This window comes from Epinephelus lanceolatus, chromosome 1 (genome assembly GCF_041903045.1).
Source record: "Epinephelus lanceolatus isolate andai-2023 chromosome 1, ASM4190304v1, whole genome shotgun sequence".
In the NCBI taxonomy this organism is placed as follows: Eukaryota; Metazoa; Chordata; class Actinopteri; order Perciformes; family Serranidae; genus Epinephelus; species Epinephelus lanceolatus.
Genome location: NC_135734.1, coordinates 43,798,749 through 43,821,913, shown reverse-complemented (window position 1 = coordinate 43,821,913; position 23,165 = coordinate 43,798,749). Strand labels below are relative to the sequence as shown.

At 42.7% G+C, this 23,165-nt stretch overlaps 1 protein-coding gene across 4 annotated transcripts in view; it reads left to right on the top strand.

Annotated features, from left to right (window-relative positions):
• Positions 1-20,168, top strand: part of tasora (transcription activation suppressor a) — a 47,141-nt gene extending 26,973 nt beyond the window's left edge. For 2 of the 4 annotated variants that reach the window (XM_033626191.2, XM_033626189.2), the window contains 12 exons: positions 127-281; positions 1,944-2,109; positions 2,556-3,068; positions 4,203-5,656; positions 5,808-5,930; positions 6,270-6,429; positions 6,682-6,793; positions 7,174-7,349; positions 7,445-7,591; positions 10,059-10,896; positions 11,347-11,422; positions 14,186-16,827. In XM_033626191.2, the coding sequence (XP_033482082.1) occupies positions 127-281; positions 1,944-2,109; positions 2,556-3,068; positions 4,203-5,656; positions 5,808-5,930; positions 6,270-6,429; positions 6,682-6,793; positions 7,174-7,349; positions 7,445-7,591; positions 10,059-10,896; positions 11,347-11,422; positions 14,186-14,767 (4,502 nt within the window). In that variant the 3' untranslated portion in view covers positions 14,768-16,827. Of the gene's footprint in view, positions 1-126; positions 282-1,943; positions 2,110-2,555; positions 3,069-4,202; positions 5,657-5,807; positions 5,931-6,269; positions 6,430-6,681; positions 6,794-7,173; positions 7,350-7,444; positions 7,592-10,058; positions 10,897-11,346; positions 11,423-14,185; positions 16,828-18,229 lie in introns of those variants that run through there. The other 2 variants (XM_033626192.2, XM_033626190.2) reach the window with 2 other exon arrangements.
• The last annotated feature ends 2,997 nt before the right edge of the window (positions 20,169-23,165 follow it).

The window sequence follows — 23,165 nt, the reverse complement described above, 5'->3', positions numbered from 1 at the left end:
TGGGAGTGATCCATCTCTCTTAGTTCAGTTGGTCGTGTTGCATCAAAACAGTACAAGGAGACTGTGAAATCATTTGTTATGATGATGTTTTGAAAACTGAGTGAATGTTTCTCTGCCCGATGACAGCTCTGACCCAGGCTGCCCGGGGAACAGCCAATCAGAGCCAGTTTGAAGTGCAGGAGGAGGTGCACAGGGATAGCTCTCCATTTGATAGGTTGGCCACCAAGCTGGGTCTTCCCACCAACGTCGACATTGACCTGAGGAAGCAGGAGGAGCTGGAGGTAACTGAAGTAAATATTTGTTACTGGCAGATATTTTAGCTTTGTAGTGTCTTTTGTTTTTTTACAAACTTTTGTAAAGATGCGTACTAAGGTCAGTGGTTTGGGACAGTCACCTTGGAGCCTGTGACATGTTATTTCCATATTGTTGAGCTGCTGTTGCCTGTTTGAAGAGAAATGTCCCAGTTATGGAACACACTCCCTGAAATTGATCAAGGAAAGATAGATTGTCATTCTTGGATTCAAATATTTCCTCCTGACATACTTGGATAAGCGCAATGGCTAATCAACTCCTTTCCTGCAGAGAGATTTCATGAGATCAACACTATCTTAATACTGTACCAATTAGGGATGCACCAATTTATCCGCAGGCTGATATCCCCCTAGTTGACTGCCATGGGACTATCAGCAAGTAAGATGACATTAGGACAAACAAAGATCTTCCTCAGGATTCTTTCGGAGCAAAAAGACGCAGTTAACTCACTATTGTTGTGTCAGAGGACGTGGCCCATCATTTACTGATAATGCTACATTGTTAACAACGAATCAGCGTTAAAATCAGCAGGAGGAGAGCTAGCTAGCGTTAGCTCTAAGTAGCCAGTGGCCGCAACTAACTGCTCACAGAGGTTGCATTTAGTGACATTATGATGTGTTCAAGCTCTATTCAGTTGAAAAAAAATGTATCAAGTGAAGGTAAATTAATATGTTCTCATGATGTGTTCAGTTTGATCTTGTAAAATGTATTTTTTGGTGAGGAACTTTAAAAAGTACAGCTGTTGAAAAGAGAAATTTGTTGTATATGTGTATATATAGTAAAAAGGCTTTTAAAGGCGATTATTTTTTAAAAGATCTTTTTCTTGTGAAAGGTTATATTAGAAGTTGTTTCATGTATTGGTATGATTGAATTTGTGCTCATTCAAAGTTCATGTATTGAAGGGCTTAATTAGGCTATTTTAAAACAGTTCAGTTCATTTATTTATTTCAGGGGTAACGAAAAAACAGGCTTGTTGTCACCATCCACAGCTTGTGACAATGGAAACGCAAAAATAACCATACTAATGTGTAATGAACTGAACTGAACTAACCAGACTGTTTGGTGGAACGAAAGCCTGATGCTTATATGTACTATACCGGCCATTAAGTGATTTCTTCATAGTGTGATGACACTGTAAGACTTGGAGCAAACAGTCCTCATTCCGTGTAAAAAATACTTCCTAAGATCAGCTGAGTCTAATATGAACATGAAATAATATAGATTAATGAGCAGTTACTCTCTACAACATCTTTTGAGGTCTTTGTGTTTGTTAGTTAAGCTAACACAACCAAGCTAATAATGTTATTATCACTTTATTTTTTATCCCAGAGGGAGCATTGTGTATTGTCTTGCAAAAGTACAGGTGCTAATAGACGTAGCTACATCGTACAAGGCATTACATGAAAAAAAAGGATGAATTTATTGCATCACTTATTACATTTTGTGTAAATCTCCCATTGAATGTAACTCATTTGACATGTACTGTAATTTGAGTTTCTTTGCTAATAGAAATAGTTATGCTTCTTCACTTTCTAGACCCTCTTTAGTACTAGGTCAGAAGGTTCTAAAATAAATTCTCGAAATGGAGCAGATAAAGTTAATGAAACGTGTGTGTCTGTGTGTGTGTGTAGGAGCAGACGGCGGGCAGCGTCAGCAGTTTGGAGGGTTTCAGTCCCAGCTCCCACAGCGGGGAGATGAATCACCATGGAGGTAGAGGAGGGGGGCTGGGGAGGAGAGCATACGAAGAGGAGGAGGAGGAAGAGGGGGAGATCCCGTGGGTCCTCATTCCCATTACAGGTCTGTCTGTCTGTCTGTCTGTCTAGCCAGGATATACGTTAAAAACATCCTAATAGTTGTCACCTTATTTTCAGGTCATTATACACTATTGAAAACATATTTATTATATTACATTCAGTTTTTGACGATATACCCCCCTAAATCCTACACGTTGAACTTTTAATATAGATAAGGTGGTACTAATTTTAACACCTCCTCTAATGCACAAGTTTTATTCATCAAAATTCTCTTCGGTATCTTCAATTTCATAGCATAAAAGATGAGATGATTTTCAGTTTTGTAGCCTGTTGTGACCCGTTACCTTTTAGGAAAGTGTTTGTTCAGTGTTCATACAGTGTAATACAGATGTGTTTTGAATTTTTTTTAATTTTGTTGTTAAAATAGTTTACTGAAGTGGCCAGTGGGCAAAATGCTACCTCAGACTCAAACTTCATCTCTGTCTGCAGGTCTGTGTTCACCGAGGTACACCCACAGAGACAGAAACATCCCTCAGGACCCTCGCTTCCAGCATCTCACCCCAGCAACATGCATCACCACAACAACCAAACCTCCCAGGAAGAGCCCCACCCCGTCTCCTGAGCGAAGCCCTCCTCCCTCCCCCTTCCAGTGCCCATCCCCTGAGCCCAGCCCTCCTCGCTCCCCCTCCCAGTGCCCATCACCCGACCCCAGCCCTCCGCCTTCACCCTCCCAGTGCCCGTCTCCAGAGCCCAGTCCGCCCCCCTCCCCGTCTCAGTGCCCGTCCCCTGAGCCGAGCCCTCCTCCCTCTCCCTCCCAATGCCCGTCTCCACAGCCCAGCCCTCCCCCTTCTCCTTCCCAATGCCCATCTCTTCGGGTTGGCGGCCCCCCCTCCTCCTCACGGTGCCAGCCCGAGGAGCCTAACAAGCTCAGACCGTTTAACAAGGATCACAGTGGTGCTAACAAGGAGCAGTTAACCCGCACAGCCTCCAGGGAGGTTGCAGGTAACCTCACCCACACTCAGCTGGTCTCTGGCTCTACCTGTTGCACCTGTTGAAGTTTTAGACTTTAATGCCACCCACTGTTTTTCTGCCATGTCATGGATATTTGCCATTTTACAGTTCACCCACATTTATTTCCAGTTGCAGTGTTTGCTGAAGCCTGTCAGAAAGAAAGTAGACACAGATTTGTGGTTGTTGCAGTTCTGTGTTTTCTGACCTTATGCTTTTCAGTGCTGAATTGATTTTGTTATCCTTTAGCTTATAGTTAAGTGATGACTGCAACGGCCTCAATTTGGTTTGTTATATAAGACAAGCTCTTAATGCTGGGGTAGGCAGAATTTTTTTTGTGTGTGTGTGTGTGTCATAGGGCAAAAATCTCATAATAAGTCTCAGCTTATTGTCATTCAAGTGGACTAAGAGAAGACCAGACTACTGCACTTTCTGCTAAGCTCTGTTTTCAGGCTTTTGTAAATGCAGATGTGCGTGCACGTCCAAGGCTGTTGCCTGTGACTAATTTAGCTCCATGCTTATGTAGCAAGCTAGATTCTCGAATCACAGTGTGTCAACTCAAAGGGCTTCACAGGCCCACGAGTTCACTAAGAAAATAGGACGGTAATTTTCATTGAATTTTAGCTATATAACAGCATCACGTTAACAGTAATGATCAGAATGATTTAAAAGAATCATTAGTCTGGTGGGAGGGGCTTACGACCAAGAGGGGAGATCTTCAAGAGGAGGGTGTATTTTCAAACTGCCTACCCCAGCTTTAGGTTTCACTGTGTGATGTACGTATGCACATAAACTTCAGGTGTTCTGTGGCACCAATGGTTGTAGAATGAACAGGTTTTGTTTTGTTTACTGTGTATAAGTAGCTTTACATTTACTGGACTTAAACATTTAACATGATAAGTGACAAGTTATGGCGAGAACCAACCCAAGATGTGTTTAAGTGTCTCAAGAACAGCTTCAACTTGCCTCAAATCCTTTACATTTCACCTGCTGAGTTTCTTATTCGTATTAGGCCTTGACCACATTCTGCACTTCACTATAAATAATGCCATAGCACTCAGGACGTGTTTTGTTGTACCCAGAATGCATCTTTTGTGTTTCCGATCTAACATAGTCTGCCTTCTGCAGGAGTGTCCACAGACAGAGAAGAGAAACCTCAGGGGGCAGAAAAGAAGAAAGAAGAGCCGCCAGTTTCTGCATCCATTCAGCCGTCTGTCCCTCCAGCTGTAGAGAGGAGGACGAGCTCCTCACCACCACCCACTGAGCGAGGGAAGAAAGATGCAAAGGGGGAAGCGGCTGATGTGAAGGAGGTACAGGCAGAACCTTTAGAAGAGGAAAGAGAAACTCACTCATTTGAGAAAGTGCAAAAACAACGGGAAGAGGAGGCCAACAAGGGAAAGAGAGCCGAGGAGGAGGTGGAGGAGGGGGAGTTGGTGGAAATGATGCTTGTGGAATCAAGTGATAATGAGAAAAAAGGAGAGGTGAAGGAACTTGGAGGTGGCTCTTTGTTTTCTTTGCCTGTCTCCTTACCTCCCTCTGGTCTCGACAGCATTGTAGACAAACGTCTGGCAGACTTCTCTTCTAAGATGGAGCTCCTCTTGCAAGAGGAGAGCATCCATTACAGCTTCCCACAGTCCCCCCACTCCACCTCCAACACAGAAACCACTGCACCCAAGCACACACTCCCACAGGCCCTCATATCTCAGTTTTCACAGTATGTGTCTTTCTACAACCCCTGCCCCCCGGTCCAGGACTACGTTAGCTCACTACAGGACCGCATTAACAGCATGCTGATAGAGTTTGATGACAGCTGTCTGAGCCATAAGCCCAGCACCAGCCGGCCTGATGCTGATGCCATGTTGGCGAGCAAAGTTAGTGATTTTGTGTCTAGCATTCGAGCAGCTAATACTACCAGAGACGATGATGGTTCCGGTTGTGAACTTACAGCTGCTGATGTCAATGGTTCACTCAGTCAAAACCCTGCACTCTCCAGAGGAGTTGAAGTGTTTCTGCCACATCCAACCACCAGTCAGATTTCTGATACTGCAAACAACAGGATCCCCGCACCGTCTCATGTCACTTTATCTGTTCCTACCTCTGTGTCTGGTTCTGTCTACAACACTTCCGTCCTCATCCTTCCTTCTACCAGCTCCCCACAGTCCCACTGGGATCCACTGTCAAGTCACTCTTCAGAGATCAGTAGAACAGTCGCTCATGACATCAGACAAACACAAGACAACAGCATTACCAGGACTGTACATTTTACCCCTGGTGTAGAAGGTGGGAGTGTTCTTGGGGGTAAAGACTGTGAGGTGACTTTGTCCGGGTTCGGCGGCGTCTCTAAGCCCTTGATAGAACTGTCACACTCCTCTGAGTCAGTCTCGAATCTGGCTCCTGTGTCTGTGCCCGGGTCTGCCACAGGCCCCGCTCCCCCAGCAGCTGCTCTGAGCTCCCTGATCAGCCAGCTGCAGCCAGAGGTGTTCAACAGCCTGGTGAAAATCATCAAAGACGTCAAGAGAAACTCCCTGCAGTTCTACCTCCACAGCACTGAGCCAGGGGACCAGGTCCACGAAGATGTCAAGGTAACCTGAAGGGATCAGTCCAAACTGGAATGTAATGGCTGAGATTCATGTGACATCTAGTTTTGCTTCGATCGTGTATCTCTTTAAAAAATACATTTTAAAAGTCAGCCCTTAATGATGTATAATTATTACATGTACTCTCATGTTGTAGGAATACCTGTTGAAGCAGGGTAACTCGGAGCAGAGTCCTGTGGCCTTTCTGAACCAAGAAAACTGTAACAACAAACTGCTGGTCATCATTAAGAACAAAGACATAGCTGGACACATACACAAGGTACGTCTGGATAATCTGTTTAACAACTTCTGACTTCACTCAAAGGTCCACAGAGGGTCAGTTCTGTGTTGCATGGTGTGTGTCAGCTGTTCTATGAGCCAACAGGCAGATCCAACCTTATTTTTTTCTGAGCATCTTTGAGCCGGCTTCCTCACTTCCTCACTAACTATGCTAGCTGTTATGCTACTTAGTTTCTTCAGTTGCCAGATGTTGTAATTGTGTCCAGTAGTCACTCTCTGTCACTCCACAAACCAAACAAACAAACCCTTGTGGTTTTCCATGCTGGACAGATTTACTGGATGACTAACAGAAGATTTTATGTGTTTGCATACACATCAGATCCCTGGTCTGGTGTCTCTGAAGCGACAGGCCTCTGTGGTGTTTTTGGGAATCGATACACTGGACGACATCAGGAACAACAGCTACAATGAGCTTTTTGTCTCTGGAGGCTGCATCATTTCAGACGATTTAGTCCTCAATCCAGACTTCATCACTCCCGGTAGGTCAGGATTAAAAAAGCAGTATTCAGCTGAGTGTATTTTTAGGTTATTGTAGTGGAACATTTTTTCTTTCACATGTCCCACTTAACACATAAAACTGGGAATCTTATTTTGAGGAAATACAAATTAATTTTGTGTTAAAAATATAGCCAGTTTTTTTTAATATTACGAGACTAATGCACCACTGGTAGTGGAATTGTTGTTTGTATTTATTTAACTGATGTGTTGATTACTGACATGATGTTCTGCAGATCGACTGGCTGCACTGCTGATGTTGCTGGAGCAGCATAGTTCAGTTCCAGATAGTGTCTGGAGGTGGAAAGTTCACTGCAAAACCCATAAGAAATTAAAGGAACAAGCCAGGTACTGATTCTGTGTCTGCACTGTGTAACGGCCCACACTACAGCACACCAGACACAAGATGAAACTGTAACATTTGATTTAGAGGCTTAAGCTTTAGTCACTACATGTCTAGGCATGGCATAATATTGTTACTTTCAGAAGCCTCATCATTGCCATCATGGCAGCATGTTGGTGTTTTTATTTTTTCAATAAGCACATATTTATATTTATATAACTATAGACCAAATCACCAAGCCAGAAACAGAAGCACAGTTAAAATGCTCTCCACTACATCCTGTAGCTGGAATCCAGATCAGATGGACCCTGACTTATGGCTGAGACTGTTTTGAAGCACAGACAGTAAAAAAAAAAGTCTTCTATCGTGTTGGTTTGGTCGTCAGGTTCAGGAGAGATGCAGCCAACCTGCTGGAGGTGCTGTCAACCTATCAGAAGCGACAGATTGTCGAGTTCCTCCCATATCATGACTGTGACATGAGCCATCAGTCACCTGACCTGAACTGTCTGATGGAGCTCCAGGCCCGATACACGCAGTACCGGCACACAATCTTCCTGACCGGTACGTACATGTTCGCAGTGATAACCAGATGAGCTGCTGAGATTTGAAAATATAATTTACCTGTAGCACTGATGTTACTTGTCTTTTTCACTCAGAGCATAATTTTGAGATGTTCCCTGCCTACTCCAACGGCATCATCGTGGCCACTAGTGAAGAAATTCTGCACAACTTCACCAGGCTGGTTGGTTGCCATGACATCAAGGACAGGCAGCCAATCACAGGTGACATGCTGGCTCCCAAAGGTCAGTTATGGTGTCTGTGAAATATGTGAAACATTCAACAAGCACAGCCATCTTAGTAGACTTGAACATTATTCTCAGTATAAATGCCTGAGATCTTCAGAGTACCGATTTTGCATTGAACTTCTTTATCATTGTCAAACTTGCAATGTACAGTTTTTATAAAAAAAAAAACGATCAAAATTGGTGCAGCAGAACCAGAGATGTCGTCTTTTTTTATTTCATGCATTGTTCTTTTTTGGCAAAACCTGGTGCCTACATTACCCACAATGGCACTTGACTTAATTCAGATATTCAGCCATGTTATGCATATGGCAGTTAATGTAGCCTCAAGCAGAGAGGAGCAGCAGGTTACAAAGGTCTGGTAAGCTCGCTACCCTCTAACTCCATTACCCCAGATTTTTTTTTAAATTTCAGATTCAGACTTGTAGTCATTAACCCAAACTGACGCCAACTCCAGTGACATCACTTGAGGCAATTTATCAGCGTTTGTGCTAGGGATTATTTTCATTATCAAAAAATTTGCCCATTGTTGTCTCTATTAATCTTTTATTTTTTATTTAATTTTAATTTTTTTAAGATATTTTTTTTTGGCCATTGTGCCTTTAATGAACAGGACAGGTAAGCGTGAAAGGGGGAGAGAGAGAGAGGGGGGATGACATGCAGCAAAGGGCCACAGGCTGGATTCGAACCCCGGCTGCTGCTGCAACAGCCTTGTATATGGAGCGCCTGCTCTGCCACTAAGCCACCAACGCCCCATCTATTAATCAGTTTGTCAATGAAATATAGAATAGAAAATTGAGGGGAAAAGTCTTGTGTAATCTCCCAGAGCTCAAGGGGACATCTTCAAATGGTATGTTTTACTCAACCAACAGTTCAGAAACCCAAAGCTCTTCATTTTGTATCATGTATGACCATGAAAAGCACAAAACTCCCACATTTCTGAAGCAAGATACCAGCAAATGTTTGGCATATTTGCTTAAAATTGAGATGGACCTTTTTAACATACCTAGTTATGTCATGCAATTTCTTTCTTAAATGCCAAAAAAATACAAAAATTCAATTTCTTTGTGTTCTCACATCAGAATCCAATCATGCTTTCTTCCTGTAAAACAAAATATGATTTGTGTTTACATAAGCTAGTACCAACTAGTTTCAGCCAATAATATCATAACATCCACCCATAAATTTTTCTGCAACTTCAGGCACACATACATGTAGCTTACTTGCTGCTTTGGTGTGTCTCAGTTTCTCCCGAAATACTGTGGTTACAGACCCACTGGCTTGAATTGAGTCACTTGAGGAAAGTGGTAACTGTGACATCTCCAGATTATGCATACAACATTTCACAGTGGACTGCTTCAGCAACTACGTGGAGCATATGATGCCTGTCATAAGAATTTGTTTGTAATGACCTTTAAAGCAAATAGAGACAGGAGCCAAAATATCAAAATTTAACAGAATTTATTATCTTGTAAAAGAGGAGCGTTTCACAGTGCAACACACAAGATGAGGTTACAGAGAAAAGGCTCCCTGAGGAGCATCTACTGCAAGCTTTTATACAGTACAATTGGGCATTGGAGTTCGGGTGTTTCAGTTCCCCTAATCTATCAAGTACAGATTTAGATAGATATAGACATAGATAACAATGGTTTTCCGTTAGTGTGACGTCATGTCACACTGTCCTCCAGATGACACTGTCCCCGACCTGTCTCCGACCCTCTGTTTGTCTCATTTCCTCTTATAGATATAGTGACGGACTTCCCTTATCCTTAACTGCCTGCTGATGTTGCAGTTGCTATAGAATGAAACGTAACGATCCTCCAGACTTGCACAACACAATGGCATGCTTAAACAATGTGATCATAATTTTTATAACAATGCCCTTTGTCTTTTTCTCCCTGACAGATACTACCTACCGTCCTGTTGGTATTACATGATTGGGGTTTCACTGTTACGACCATTATCATATGGCCACTTTTCAACAATCACATCACATTCCCCCCAACATTGTATCCCACCTACCTATGCTGTTTCATTTGGAAATTTGTTACGATACCGAAGCGAAATACTCACAGAATGTTTCATCTGGACTTTAAAAAACTGACTAAAATAGTTTTATATAATAATAATTATATTAAATTACAAATGGTAAATGGACTGCACTTGTGTAGCGCTTTTCTAGTCTTTTGACCATTCAAAGTGCTTTTACACCACGAGTGGCCGAGGCTACATGGTACCACCTGCTACTCAGGCATCAAAAGCAATTTGGGGTTCAGTATCTTGCCCAATGATTCTTCAACATGCAGACTGAAGGAGCCGGGGATTGAACCACCCAACTTGTAATTAGTGGACGACCAGCTCTATCTCCTGAGCATCAGCAGCTCCATGTGAAGTTTTTTTCTCACTTATCCAGTAGTGTGTTCTTATTCTACTTTGTTTTCTACTCAGTGTTCTCTTCTGTCCTCAGGTCTCGGGCGGCAGCTGAGTCATAGTGACTCTGTGTCAGGCTCTGAACGCTCTCCTTCTATCTTCCCAGACCACATCCATCCTCTCTCCTCCCATGACCAGCCCCAACATCTTCTCCAGCAGTCCGGCTCCATCCTCCCCACTCTCCCCCATCTGTCTGACCAGCTCGTCCCGGACGCCTCCTGTAAGGAAGGTGTCATGCCCCACTCAGACTCAGACTTGGAGGTTCTCCGACTGGCCATCACACAGTTACGGGCTGAGCGTCAGGCACAGCTGCAGCAGCAGTTGGACTCTCAGGCGGAGTTGAGCATCAACTCCTTCCAAAGCTTCGTCCCCAATCTCGTTCCTACAGGAGGCAGTCAAACCACCAGCACCCCTCTTTTAGCTCAAGGAGGTCCAGCCAAGTCGGTGGAGGTCCCTCGTGACAGGAAAGCAGTGGCAGCCACTCTGGATTTAATCCACTCAAGGTTACAGCAGGAGCCAGTGGAGGAGAGGAGGGAGGGCAGAGCAGAGACTCCCACAGGTGGATGGAGGAGTGGAGAAAGTCAAGGAGGAGGAGGAGGAGGAGGAGGAGAGGCTGGAGATCAGAGAGCTGGTACTCCAGTAAGAGTGGAGGGGTTACTGGGAGAAAAGCGGGGTCCAAGTAAAAGTCACACATCCACCCCTTTGCCTAATCAAAGCACAGCTGCAATGACAGGACCGAGTACCCAGACAGACTCAACCAGTAACGGGAGAGAGAACGCAGACCAACAAGAAGAACCTTTACTTCCCAGAGTAGCTGCACATGCTGCAGCCTCCTGCAGTACCACCGTTTGTCCTGCAGAGAGTGACAGATTGGGGTTAGTAACTGATTACTGCCCTTTGTCTACAGCTCATTTTGTAATACAGTGGAATCTATAACATCTAAACTGGTGAACTTGCTACAGAGACACAGAGACACTGAGCTGTTCAGCCCCCCCAAGCAAGCTTTACTGACTAGAACTGGATATTGTTTAAAATGATTTAACTCTAAAGTCGATACAATACAATGAGTTCTCATACCAGAACTTTGTCTAAATAAAAAACAGTCTTAATTTGGCAAATTATGATTTAAATCAGGAATACTGAATAAATCTGAGCAGATATATTCAGTGTCAGTAAATAACGTTTGTATATTGTGTTAATACTCCTACTACAGTTTAACAGCTTCATTGTGTGTTGCTGTTTTGAAAACACACTGTCTTCATGATTTCTCTCCTGCAGTTTGCCTGTATGTTGCTGCTGAACTTCTTCCTGTTTTCTTCCTGTAGAGACACACACTCAGGCCAGGAGAAGCCAATAAGAGAGGGAGCACCACCTGACAACAGCACTACTAGTGGCACAAAGGTAAGGGAGTATCATTATTTCAGCAACCCAGAAGGGCAACTGTGAGCTGGGTCAGATGGACTCCAAAATGTAACGCTGTATAACCATTCACAAGTACTCAGCGAGTTACTAAGACTTCTTCGCTACCTCCTGACAAGCTGCTAGGCTGACAGGGTTGTTCAAGGATTTATGGAGTGCAGCAGCACAACGAGGCGAGAGAGAAAGAATGAATAATTTAACTCCAGTGTCTCTAACCACCAGATACGATAACAACAATAACAGCAGAAATTATCGATAATATCACTATGTGTTAGAGACACAGTCTAATATTGAACTGTGACCGAGACTTATAAGCAGTGCCAAGATTAACACTCATTATTCATGGCTGAATTCACGTTGCTATCTGTTAAAAGGAGCTTTACTGATTTTCAACCAGCTCTGTGTCCCAGCTCATCTGCCAGAGCAGGGAGCTTGCAGCGCTGCAGTATGTGGTGAAGCCAGACACCATTCATGTGCACATACTGCCCACCATGCAATGACAGAGCTGGTTGAAAGTTGGCAATATTTCCCTGCAACTACCACTATTGTTTTTTCCGAGCTGCTGTAGCTGTCATAATTTACGAAAACGGAACTTTAGTGGCTGTAGATGCTCCAGTTCAGCCTGCGTAAACCCAGGGTGGGGGATCTGATCCCAGACTGCTCCCACCAGATCAACAAACTTTAGTGCTTTGGAGTCTCCAAGCAGTGTGGAGTTAAGTGAAAGGACTGTGTGGTGTGTTAGCTAGCTAGCAGCAGTGTCTTTCATTGGTGCCGACTAGTTTATAAGTTTTTGCAAATTCACGTTTAAAGGGAAATTTCGGTTTATTTCAACCTGTCTCCTATCATCCTAAATTTGTTTCAAGTGACTAGTGACATAAAAATAATAGTTAGCATGTTAGCCGTTAGCCTAGATACAGCCGGGGCGCATAGTAGCGTCAGACCTATTAAAATGTAAGTGAACAGGCATACTTCAAGTGCAAAGTTAGTCCACTAAACAAGCTTTTTTTCCACAAAGACCGCCTCATATCGTTAGGATAAATGTCAGAGAACATATAGAAAACGACATGTAAATGTGTTGTCTTACCTTACCGGTGTGCTGCCATGTTTGTTTACCATCTAGCTCTGCTTTCCAAAGCATGGCCGAAATATCGCGAGAACAAACAGCGATCTCATACTGTGCCTGAAATCTCGCGAGAACAAGCAGCAACAGCTGGAAGGCAGAACCGGACAGTAGCCTGAAAAGTTCATTCATTTATTTTACCAAAGATTTATAGAATAATGGCTGACTTTTTTGCCAGACTTCGACTTTGTGGAGGAGGAATTTGATTTTGCTGTTTGTTTGATGGCCGCCCTTATTTATTTGAGCCAGAATACACTGACGAAGAGCTTCATGAAATTGAAGAACGGAGGAGGAGAAAGAGAGAGGTGCAACAGGTAGAGGACGAGAGAGGAGGAATGGCTGCTGCAAGGCTGCGTAGCTCTGGAGATTGGTGGTGTACCTGTGAATGCTGTGCCCCAGTGCCCACAGAAGAGGAATGCCTCTGTTGCAAGGAATGGGACCGGTTGCAGCCTTATTTTCAAGGTCTGGATGTGACCGAGGACGAGACACCTCCACCTGGAGTAGTATCCAGCTGGGCTTTATCTAGAGCTTGCGAGATTTCAGGCACAGTATGAGATCGCTGCTTGTTCTTGCAATGTTTCGGCCGCGCTTTGGAAAGCAGAGCTAAATGGTAAACAAACATGGCAGCACACCGGTAAGGTAGACAACATGTTTACATATTGTTTTCTATATGTTCTCTGACATTTATCCTAACGATATGAGGCGGTCTTTGTGGGAAAAAAAGCTTGTTTAGTGGACTAACTTTGCACTTGAAGTATGCCCGTTTACTTACATTTTAACAGGTCTGACGCTACTATGTGACCCGGCTGTATCTAGGCTAACGGCTAACATGCTAACTATTATTTTTATGTCACCAGTCACTTGAAACAATTTTAGGATGATAGGAGACGGGTTGAAATAAACCGAATTTTCCCTTTAAGGACCAGGATTAAACCTAGAGATTTATCATTGCAACGCCCGGTAGACCCCAAAAGGGAGAAAATATTTCAACCAGTACCTGGTCAGTGGGGAGCACCAAGAAACCCAACATCACAGAATCCACGGTGTGCATGTTTAATCCCTCTATCCACAGAGAGACACTTCTAGTTTCAGTTAGACCCTGGATGACCCGGAAGGATGCCCATTAATGGGAACTGGCACATCAGTCTCCCACCACTCTAGAGCTCACCACGTTAAACACCACCCTAAATGAAACCCCCGACACAGCTGCGTAGAACCAGAAGAAAGCCGTTATACGCTCCCAAACTCCTGGTGGGAGACTGATTACTACCAGGATATTTGTAATTCTCTCTATTTGGTGTTACGGGTGAATGTTTTTGTCGGGGAGGGAGTCCACCCCGAGGGACAAACTATCCCCTAGTGGAAAGTTACCTCCCCTCACCACACATCCTACCCAAATCATTACCAGACCTCAAGCAGGACTCGGAGCAAAGAAATGTTAAAGCCACTTGAGCGAAGTGTCCGAGAACGAAAAGCGAAAGACCAAGAACAATAGACCCAGACAGATGGTGATGGGAGAAAACTCTACTACTCTGCTGAGGGAAAACACGGATGCTATGTGATTTCAAAACAGTAGAACATGAGATTGGTTTACACAGATCACTAATGTGCTGCCTTACCCCTAGACCATTACCCAGGAGGAAGACAGGCCAGACCATCACAGCTCCCACACATCTTGTTCCACCTGTTCCCAGATGGAAGTGGACTTTCCACACCTATGTTCCACCGACACAGAGGGAATACAAAGGGAAAGAAAGCAACCTGGAAATACAGGGGACTGCGCTCATATACAAGGCAGGACGGAGTCGCCATCCAACATCCTTAAGAGCTCCCCTGCCCCTGCTGAGCAAGGTCCCACCAAGACAACAAGTCTACGTTTGCAGCTGTTCAGCCACAGTGGTCAAAAATTTAGCTATGAACAACTTAAGCATCCCAGAGTCTGGAAGACTATAACTTACGCCAGACCAGGTTGGGTACCACACCACATGCCATTTCTCAAGCCTGGCAAACAGTATTTGCACCTCAAAGCGAACAGTACTGTTGTCTACACTGGCATGGCACCGGCACATGGAAAAAGTGCAAAGAGGGTGGCCTGTAAAGTCACCTGTTACAACCACCATGAAGGCCCTTGGTGCGAGGTCCAGTCCCAGGATGGAACCAGCATCTGTATCCTTGTTGCACCTCCACAAAGGGTCCCTCACCAATGAACCGTTCCACCAATCGCCTGGATCCCACCTCTGAGGGAGGTGCCACAGGGCAGAATGCAGAGGGGGGTGATAGAAGAGGGCCCACGCCTATAGTGAATTCTGTGAGCGCTCCCTTCACAAGCCAGCAACAAAGAAACCACGCCAAAGAGACTGAAAAACCATGCTCTACTCTACTGGTTTCCAACCTTTTAAATCACTGACTAAACTAACGACCTCTGACTAAGTGACATATTTAAAGGATATTTAAATTATATTCACTGTGTAACGATAACAGTACAGAAGAACTGATAAACTGTACCAATAACCTAAAGAGTGAACACATAACTGCAGGATGTGTAAAACAAGCGATTGGATGAATGTTTAACAGATTATTTCCTGTTGATACTGTACCAGAGATGATTTTCCTTTTAATTTTAGGAAGTTTTTATACAATTCTCCACTGTATTATGTATTTTTTTTAAATAGGCTTCTGTTTTGACAGATGCAGTGTTTTCTTCTCACTGACACGTGGCCATTGTTCTGTTAGCACTTTGATTGTTTTAACCACGTACTTTTCTAATGCGTGATGAGGCTGTTTAGCGGAGAGTGAAGCTCTGTGAATGTAGCTCGTGTTCAGGTCTTCACTGTGCCCTCATCCTGTGAGATATGTTTAAGTTTATATTGAATACTGAACTTAAAAAATACTTTCATTTAGTTTCCTAAGTAGACTTACTGTGTATTTTTTTAAAATGATTTCTTACACTGCGTAAAATCAAGAAGACCTCGTGACCCATATTCGGGGCCAGCACTCCCAGGTTGGGAACCAGTGCTCTAATCTTTGCTTTGCTCAAAAACGTGTAACCGCACTCTAAATATGTAAATCGTGCATGTATACTCTGTGTAACCAAAGAGGAGCTTGGTATTCAGTATTAACCATTTATAGAACAAACTGTATTCATTCATTCAGTATTTTTAACCACGTATCACACTTTCTTTAGAATTGGGACAAATCATGTTCTACCAAAAAAAAAAAAAAAAACCTCAAAATTATAACTTATTAACACATTATTTCTGGAATAAAACATTATTTTTTACAGAATTTATATTTATGAAAAAATATTCTTTAATATACTTTAATATGTTTTGATCTGCTTTCATTTTTTTAATGTCTAAACTTGCCCTGTGTCAGAAAACAGTCTTCTCCCAAACAAAAATGTAAACTTAAAACAATTAAAAAATGTGTGAAAAGCCTTCAAAATCTAATATTAACAGTACGTATCAATAACTTCAGTGTAAAAATGGACTGCTATATTTTTTAGAAATGGTAGCCTTTCAGGATTTGTCCCAGTTTTTTGTCAGCTGTCAGATTTTACAGAAACAGCATTTAATTAGGTATAAAAGGGGTTAGCTATATCACAAGGACTCCTGTCTTGTTTCCTGGTTTCCGGAAAGGCAGGAATGCTGCTCACGTACTGTTGAGATTTCTATTTTTTGATAAATTAGTTAAATAATATTGCTATAGGGTGTGTCTCAACCATAACAGGTCAACTCTGTAGCCTTTCTAATTTAAAACTAAATAAGAATTATGTTTTAAAAATGAGTGTTTTGATTAGCATTAAGAGAACTCTCAGCAACTTTGAAAAATAAAATGGCTCCTCACTACGACTGCTACGACTGACATTTTGTCAGCTCCATGAAACATGAACTCCATCACATCTTGCGTCTGATATTCATTATGTGTGCCATTCAAAAAAATGTAATCACTGGGGTTGGTACCCATCCTAACTGAAGAGTAAATATCAAAACCCCAAAGCAGTAAGGTTTGGTCCCACTTCTCAAGAATGAGTGATATAATACACCCTTCCTGTCAGCTGGCTCTGACTCCCCCTAACCCCGTCAGCTCTACTGTATAAAATGAGAAGTAACACGGAGGAAAAGTAAGAAGTGCGTTAAGAGACTTAGCAAGGAACCTTTAAATCAAGCAATGGCAATCATATTATTTTTACTCTGTATGGGATTTTGTACATGCTTTATTTTGCTCAATAAATCTAAGTAGATCACTTGGTCTACTGAAAGAGAAATACCTCGTTTATTTTAATCCCTCCCATCCTCTCATCTAAGGCTTCTTCAGTGACACTTGTGGAAGGCCACTTGTATTTTACAGTTCTGTAAAATGTTAGAAATGCCTATTATTGCCCAACAACAGAGGGTCTCACACAGGGGTGTAGAGCATACGGTCATCTGCAAGTGTTTACATTACTGAGCCTACATTGCTACATGTAGCTGCATGCTAGCGTCAGGAAAACATGTCATCTTGGTTGCTAATTTTAATTTCTCCGAGATTTGGGAACAGATTCCTGCTTGTACGTGTCTGGTTGTGTTTATAAGCTTTTATTGGTGATAGAAAGAGCCTCTATTCTCCATTGCAGTCATTCCTCAGCTGCAATAACGCTGCAGATACGCAAGACCCAAGAACGCTAACCAATTAGAGCAGACTTTGGAGAGGGGTCTTAAAGAGACAGGTGCTAAAGCGGAACGTCTCAGTGATTGCAGGAGTTCCAGCACAGACAGTTTGAGGAAAATTAAGTGTTTTTTGAACATTAAAACGTGAACATTGTATAGTTGTAGAAACGTTAAATACAAGTGAGAACCTGAAATTGGGCAAAGTGAGAACCTGAAATACTGTTCAAACATACTGAACATTGTGTACCCTGTTGCTAAAGCGCTGCCAAAACTTAAGATTTGTAATTGGTTTGTAAGGCAGGGGATAACTTAACCTGCTTCCCCAAAAGCTTCCACTTTAAGTCGGTATTGTAATGCCAGCACTACCACACAGGAATGGAAATGTACTGAAAAATGCACATGTAATGACAGTGGCTGACTGAATGTGGAAAAACTGAGACATTTTTTCATCTTATTTTTCATCAGATGTGTCCAGCTGTTTTGTAAATGGATAAACGTTTTAAGTACTTACAGGTTATTATGCAATGGTTTTACTGGTTCAGCCCACTTGAGATCTAATTGGGCTGAATGTGGCCCATGAACTAAAATGAGTGTGACTCCCCTGATGTAGCAGAAAGGATACCAAAAACAAAGGGTATACCTCCGTCTGTGCTTTAACTGTCAGATAATCTCTTGGAGGAGAGATGCCTTTTTAACACATACAGATATTGCTGATAATAATAATCACTATTATATCCAGTGGTTAGAGACACTGGGGTTTAGGTAGTCATCTTCGCTTGTCCTGTGTTGCGTAAATCCTTGAACAAACCCAACAACCTAGCTAAGCAGGAGATAGTATGGTAGTTCTAGTTTCTCACAAGGCAGTACTTGTTAACTGTTAAGTAGCACCAGCCAATAGAAACAGGACTTCCTTAGACTGTGGTCTAGGCTCAGTGCCCAGACTGACACTTAGGTTAGATTTTGGGGTCCATCCGAACCAGCTAATTCAACCAAAATCCTGCTCTGCCCCGTCTACAACAGATCCAGCAGCCCCAACAGCACCTGCAGCAACTGAACAACCAGCAGCTCCGGCCAAGTCTGTCCCACCTACAACCACCACCTCACAGCCTGCAGCAGCAGCGGGGCGTTGGCCTCCTGCAGTCCCCACACATGCCTCGATTCCCCAGCCAGCCTTTCTCCCACAGCTCCATGCTGGCGCCACTGACTACCCTGGGAAGTGGCCTCCTGGGGTCCACACCTGTCTGGCCTGGGGGTCTGGGCCCCGCAGGTGCTGCTGCCCTGGTGTGGGGCTTCCGACAGGCCGGAAGGGACGTCACTGGTCCTAGCCTGCTGGGGGGGTACCACAACCCTGCAGGTCAAGGCAGCAGCAGGTACAGAGGGGGGCAAAGGTGAGGAGGCTTTAATGGGATGTCGAGAGCCGGCTTAACTTCACCAGCTGATTAATCCAAGTAACGTTCCTGCTCTTCATGTAGCAGGTTTTAGGAAACCAAACACTTCCACTCTACGACCCAGAGAATGGGAGGCTGAAACACGCACATCCGTAATACTAACAGGTGCTAAACTGATAAAAGAAGGAAACCACACTCTGCATGCAGCTCACAGGGTTATCGTCATAAAATCAGGGGAATGTCTCAGCCTGATCCAGAACTGTCAAATTACTGTCTCCAAGAATTTTAGCCACTGCTTACAGGAAGAATGTTGAAAATACAAACTCATCTCTCTTTCTGGGGCACTTAATCATTTATTTGATAGTGACAGTAGAGACGCAGACAGAAAATGCTGGCAGAGACTTCTGCAAAAAACGGTCCCTGACTGGAAACCAATCAGCGACACTGCTCTTAAGTGGCGTTCGTCTCAACCACAGATGCTCCCTTAGTGACAGTGGGTTGGAAAAGAATTGATGTCAGGCAGGTGTAGCGTTGCAAAAATCATGATTTACTTGGACAGGGAGAGGTTCTTTTAAAGTCAGTATAAATGACGTAAAATCAAAGATCGGTCTTTTGCTGCATTGTGGAAGCTTTATAAATACTGGATATGGTTAAACCCACCTTCATAGATTCTTTTCCACCTTAAAAGTCCTTGTCACTGGTTTGTATTGAGGCTTTATTTCATAAATTCAAACCACCAGTTCTCCCCTGCAGGGTTGTGGAAGCCATAAATTAACCTGTTATCAGAAAACGAGAAATTTAGCATTGTTATTTTGAGATAACAAAATAATTCACTTGTGAGCACGGCTGTTCTCGGCTTCTGTAATTATGAAAATAATTGCCAATTTATTTTCTGTTGATTGACAGAAATTGAGTAATCATTGCAGCTCCAGTGAAATCATTTTACATGCGACACCATAGAGAGCAAAGACATCCAGATTGAACGGAGCAAAACATCAACCAGGCTACACGAGTTGTGTTTGAATTATTTCGATTGAGATTCTCTAAAAGGTGATAGTCCTGGTTTGTATTGACTTTAGTGGAAGAGACCATTCTTAGTTCTAGTATGTATTTTTGTTACTCAGCATCCACCTGACATCACCTTCTCGGCCCTTTAAAGTCACTGAGGGCGGGATCGGTCACTAAAAAGTCACTATTTACCAATCTGTGAATTTCTGTTTTCTTCCTGAAACAAATTTTATGTTCCCTGTCCACATTATTCATCGGAAACCACACGCTGAAACACTCTTAAGAAGCTCTGTAGATGATGCCCCTCAAAAATATAAGTATCACTGATTAAAGCCCAGTGAACAATAACTCTTGTGTAGTGTGCAGAGTGTGGCCTGCTTACACAGCAGAAATGCGCTGCTGTAAAATATTAGAGTAGTGGAAACGTTTACTATCTACTGTAATCATGACCTGTTAGTACTAAAGAAGTCAGAAAAACACTAGTAATAAACCACTAAAGGGAAAAAAACACTAATGTAAAAACCCCTTTGAACATGTGTACAGCAGATTTTAAAAAAGGAAAAGTTTCTCTGCCATGTTTTCAGAAGTTTAATTTAATCTCTCTCAGAACAGACCTGTCATGTACATAGATATATTTCTGGAGGTGCTTTTCAACTCAGAGAGATCATCCTCTAACCTAACAAATAGTCTCAGGTTTAAACAGCTTTGAGTCAATATTTACCTGTTTTGTTCCTGTGCGCAGCTCTGAGTAAGAGCTGGACTAAAATATAAAAAGCCTCTGATTGGATCCCAGTTCCCGGCTTTCTTGAACGCACCACCAGCTCGACGGTTTTGACAGTTTTCTGTCAACAGTCTAATACTCCAACAACTCCACACATTTGTTTCTTAAAAGGAGCCATTAAGGATTTTTTCTATACCATGTTTTTCTACAGTAGCTGCTTATTTGTTCTCTTTGCATCATGGGAGAAACCATTGTTGAAGTGGACACTAAGACTTTTAAAGAACTTTAAAAAACCGAGATGGACAGACTGCCTTACACGTCTTCCAGTGGACTCTTTGTCTTGTAAAAAAAAAAACAACACAGTTTTTTGTACTGAATGTTTGGTTTGTTACCCTGAGAGCTGTTTGTGTTTAGTTGCTGTTGTACAGTAGGAAGTGACTCTGTAACAAACTCATTTTAACTTAAAAGTCATTTTTTATGTTTTTTTTTTGTTTTGTTTTGTTTTTTACATCAGAAGTTTTTTGTATTAAAAGTCGCCTGTGTAAACCAGAGTTTGTCTCCATGTTCTTCTGTATAATGGTAATGTGAAATTGTTATGCATGAGTGGAGCTTAAAAGTGTTTTTGGGTCAGCTTAGAAACTCAAATTGTGCTGGGGTCTAAATTTACAGAGTGTCTATTTGCACCCAGGGGAGAATAATCACACTGCAGCTATTCAGCTATTCACATCCGTCTCTACGAGGCATTATTATGGATCCCAGTGTGACTGGCTAGTACTCCTCACTCAGATATGTCAAAGTCAGAAGCGGTTAGGATTTGGGCAAAGAGGTCATAGTTAGAGCCAGAAGTAGCCAATCTAGGATATTCTCAAGCACAGGACTTTCACACAGGACACTGGTGTTTGAGTCCTGTGTGAGTAACATTGTTTTTTTATTTTTAGACTTACTTGATCTATTATTTTCAGTCTTTAGAAAGTATAAAGCTGTTGAATGCACACTGTGTACGTAGACTTTAGCAGAATAGACCTGTTTGTGTTAATAACATATTTCAGTGTTGCCAGGAGCCCAGGAATATTAGCTCTTTACCCATCCATCCATTTTTATCCGCTTATCTGAGGCCGGGTTGCCAGGCCAAACAAAGCACCCTAGACACCCCTCTCCCCAGCATCTCCTGGGATCAGGTGAAATATGTAATCCCTCCAGCATGTTCTAGGTCTGCCCTGGGGCCTCCTGCCAGTGGGACATGTCTGAAGCACCTCTAACGGGAGGTGCCCAGGAGGATCCTGATCAGATGCCTGACCCACCTCAACTGACCCCTTTCAACACAAAGGAGCAGTGACTCTACTCCGAACTCCCTCCGGATGTCAGAGCTCCTCACCCTATCTCTGAGGCTGAGCCCAGACACGGAGGAAACGCATTTCAGCTGCTTATGTCCGCAATCTCATTATTTTAGTCACTACCCAGAGCTCATGATCGTAAGTGAGGGTTGGGACGAAGATGGACCAGTAAATTGAGAGCTTCGCCTTCTGGCTCAGCTCCTTATTTACCACAACAGTCTGGGGCAGTGTCAGCATCACTGCAGACGCTGCACGAAACCGCTGATCCATCTCACCCTCCATTTTACCCCGAAATACTTGAACTTCGTCACTTGGGGCAGTCCACTATTTTCCAATGGAGAACCATGGCCATGACTAATGATTATTTTTATTATTGATTAAACTTGTGATGATTTTCCGTGATTTTCAAATGTCAGATGGTAGTGGAAATTGTTCTAAATAAACACACTGATGTGTTCAATTTTAACCAACAGTCTAAAACCAAACATTTATAATCACAGAGGACTAAAAATACCAACAGATATTTTCATGTAAGATCAGAACCAGTGGATTTTTGGCATTTCTGCTTAAAAAATGAAAACAAATTGGACAATTCTACTGAAGCAAACACCTTTATTAATAATATTTTATATTTTAAAAAGACCTCCTTCTGTTCTGTTCCTCTTTGTTATATGATGAATGTTAATTTGTTGTTGTTGATGTGAACTGCTGGGTTGATGCCCTTCTACGGCCCTGTCCAGCTCTCTTTGTGTAATGGGCGGTCTCCTGGTATCTCCTCCATGCTCTTGAGATTGTGCTGGGAGACACAGCAAACCTTCTTACTACCGCACATATGGATGCATCATCCTGGAGGAGCTGGACCACCTGTGCAACCTGCAGGTACTGCCTCATGCTACCAGTAGTGACAAGGACACTAGCAGAAAACCAAACTAGAGAAGAATTGGTCAGGAAGGATAAGGAGAGAGCAACTGTCTGTGGACACATGTAAAACCATTCCCTTTTTTAGGGTTGTCTTGCTTTTGTCTCTTCATTGCACCTGTTGTGACTTTTATTTGCGATTAAGTGTTCCCTGATGATTTTTAATTTACTGTCATATGTGACAGAAAAGCAGGAAATCTTCATGTTTGAGGAGCTGATGTCAGAGAACATTTGGTATTTTTGCTTAAAATGTTAATGATGCAATCAATTATGAAAATAGCTGACTAATTTTCCATATGACACATGTTGAGTTTTTAAATTGAACACACTGTAGGTAAGTTGGGGGGGGGGGGGGGGGATTCACAGATCAGGTGTTACCAAAATACAAATTAAATCAAAATGAAGTGCAGTTGTAACAAATGGAAAGGGTCTCAGAACACTTTACATTCTTTATTTGCAATAAATAAAAAACACAATACAATATAACCAGAAAAATTACACAACACAGAATCAAAAACAAAACTCCTCTGCCAGCAGGAAGCTGAAGAAACAAAATACATCTTTCATTCATGATTTAAATAAGTGCT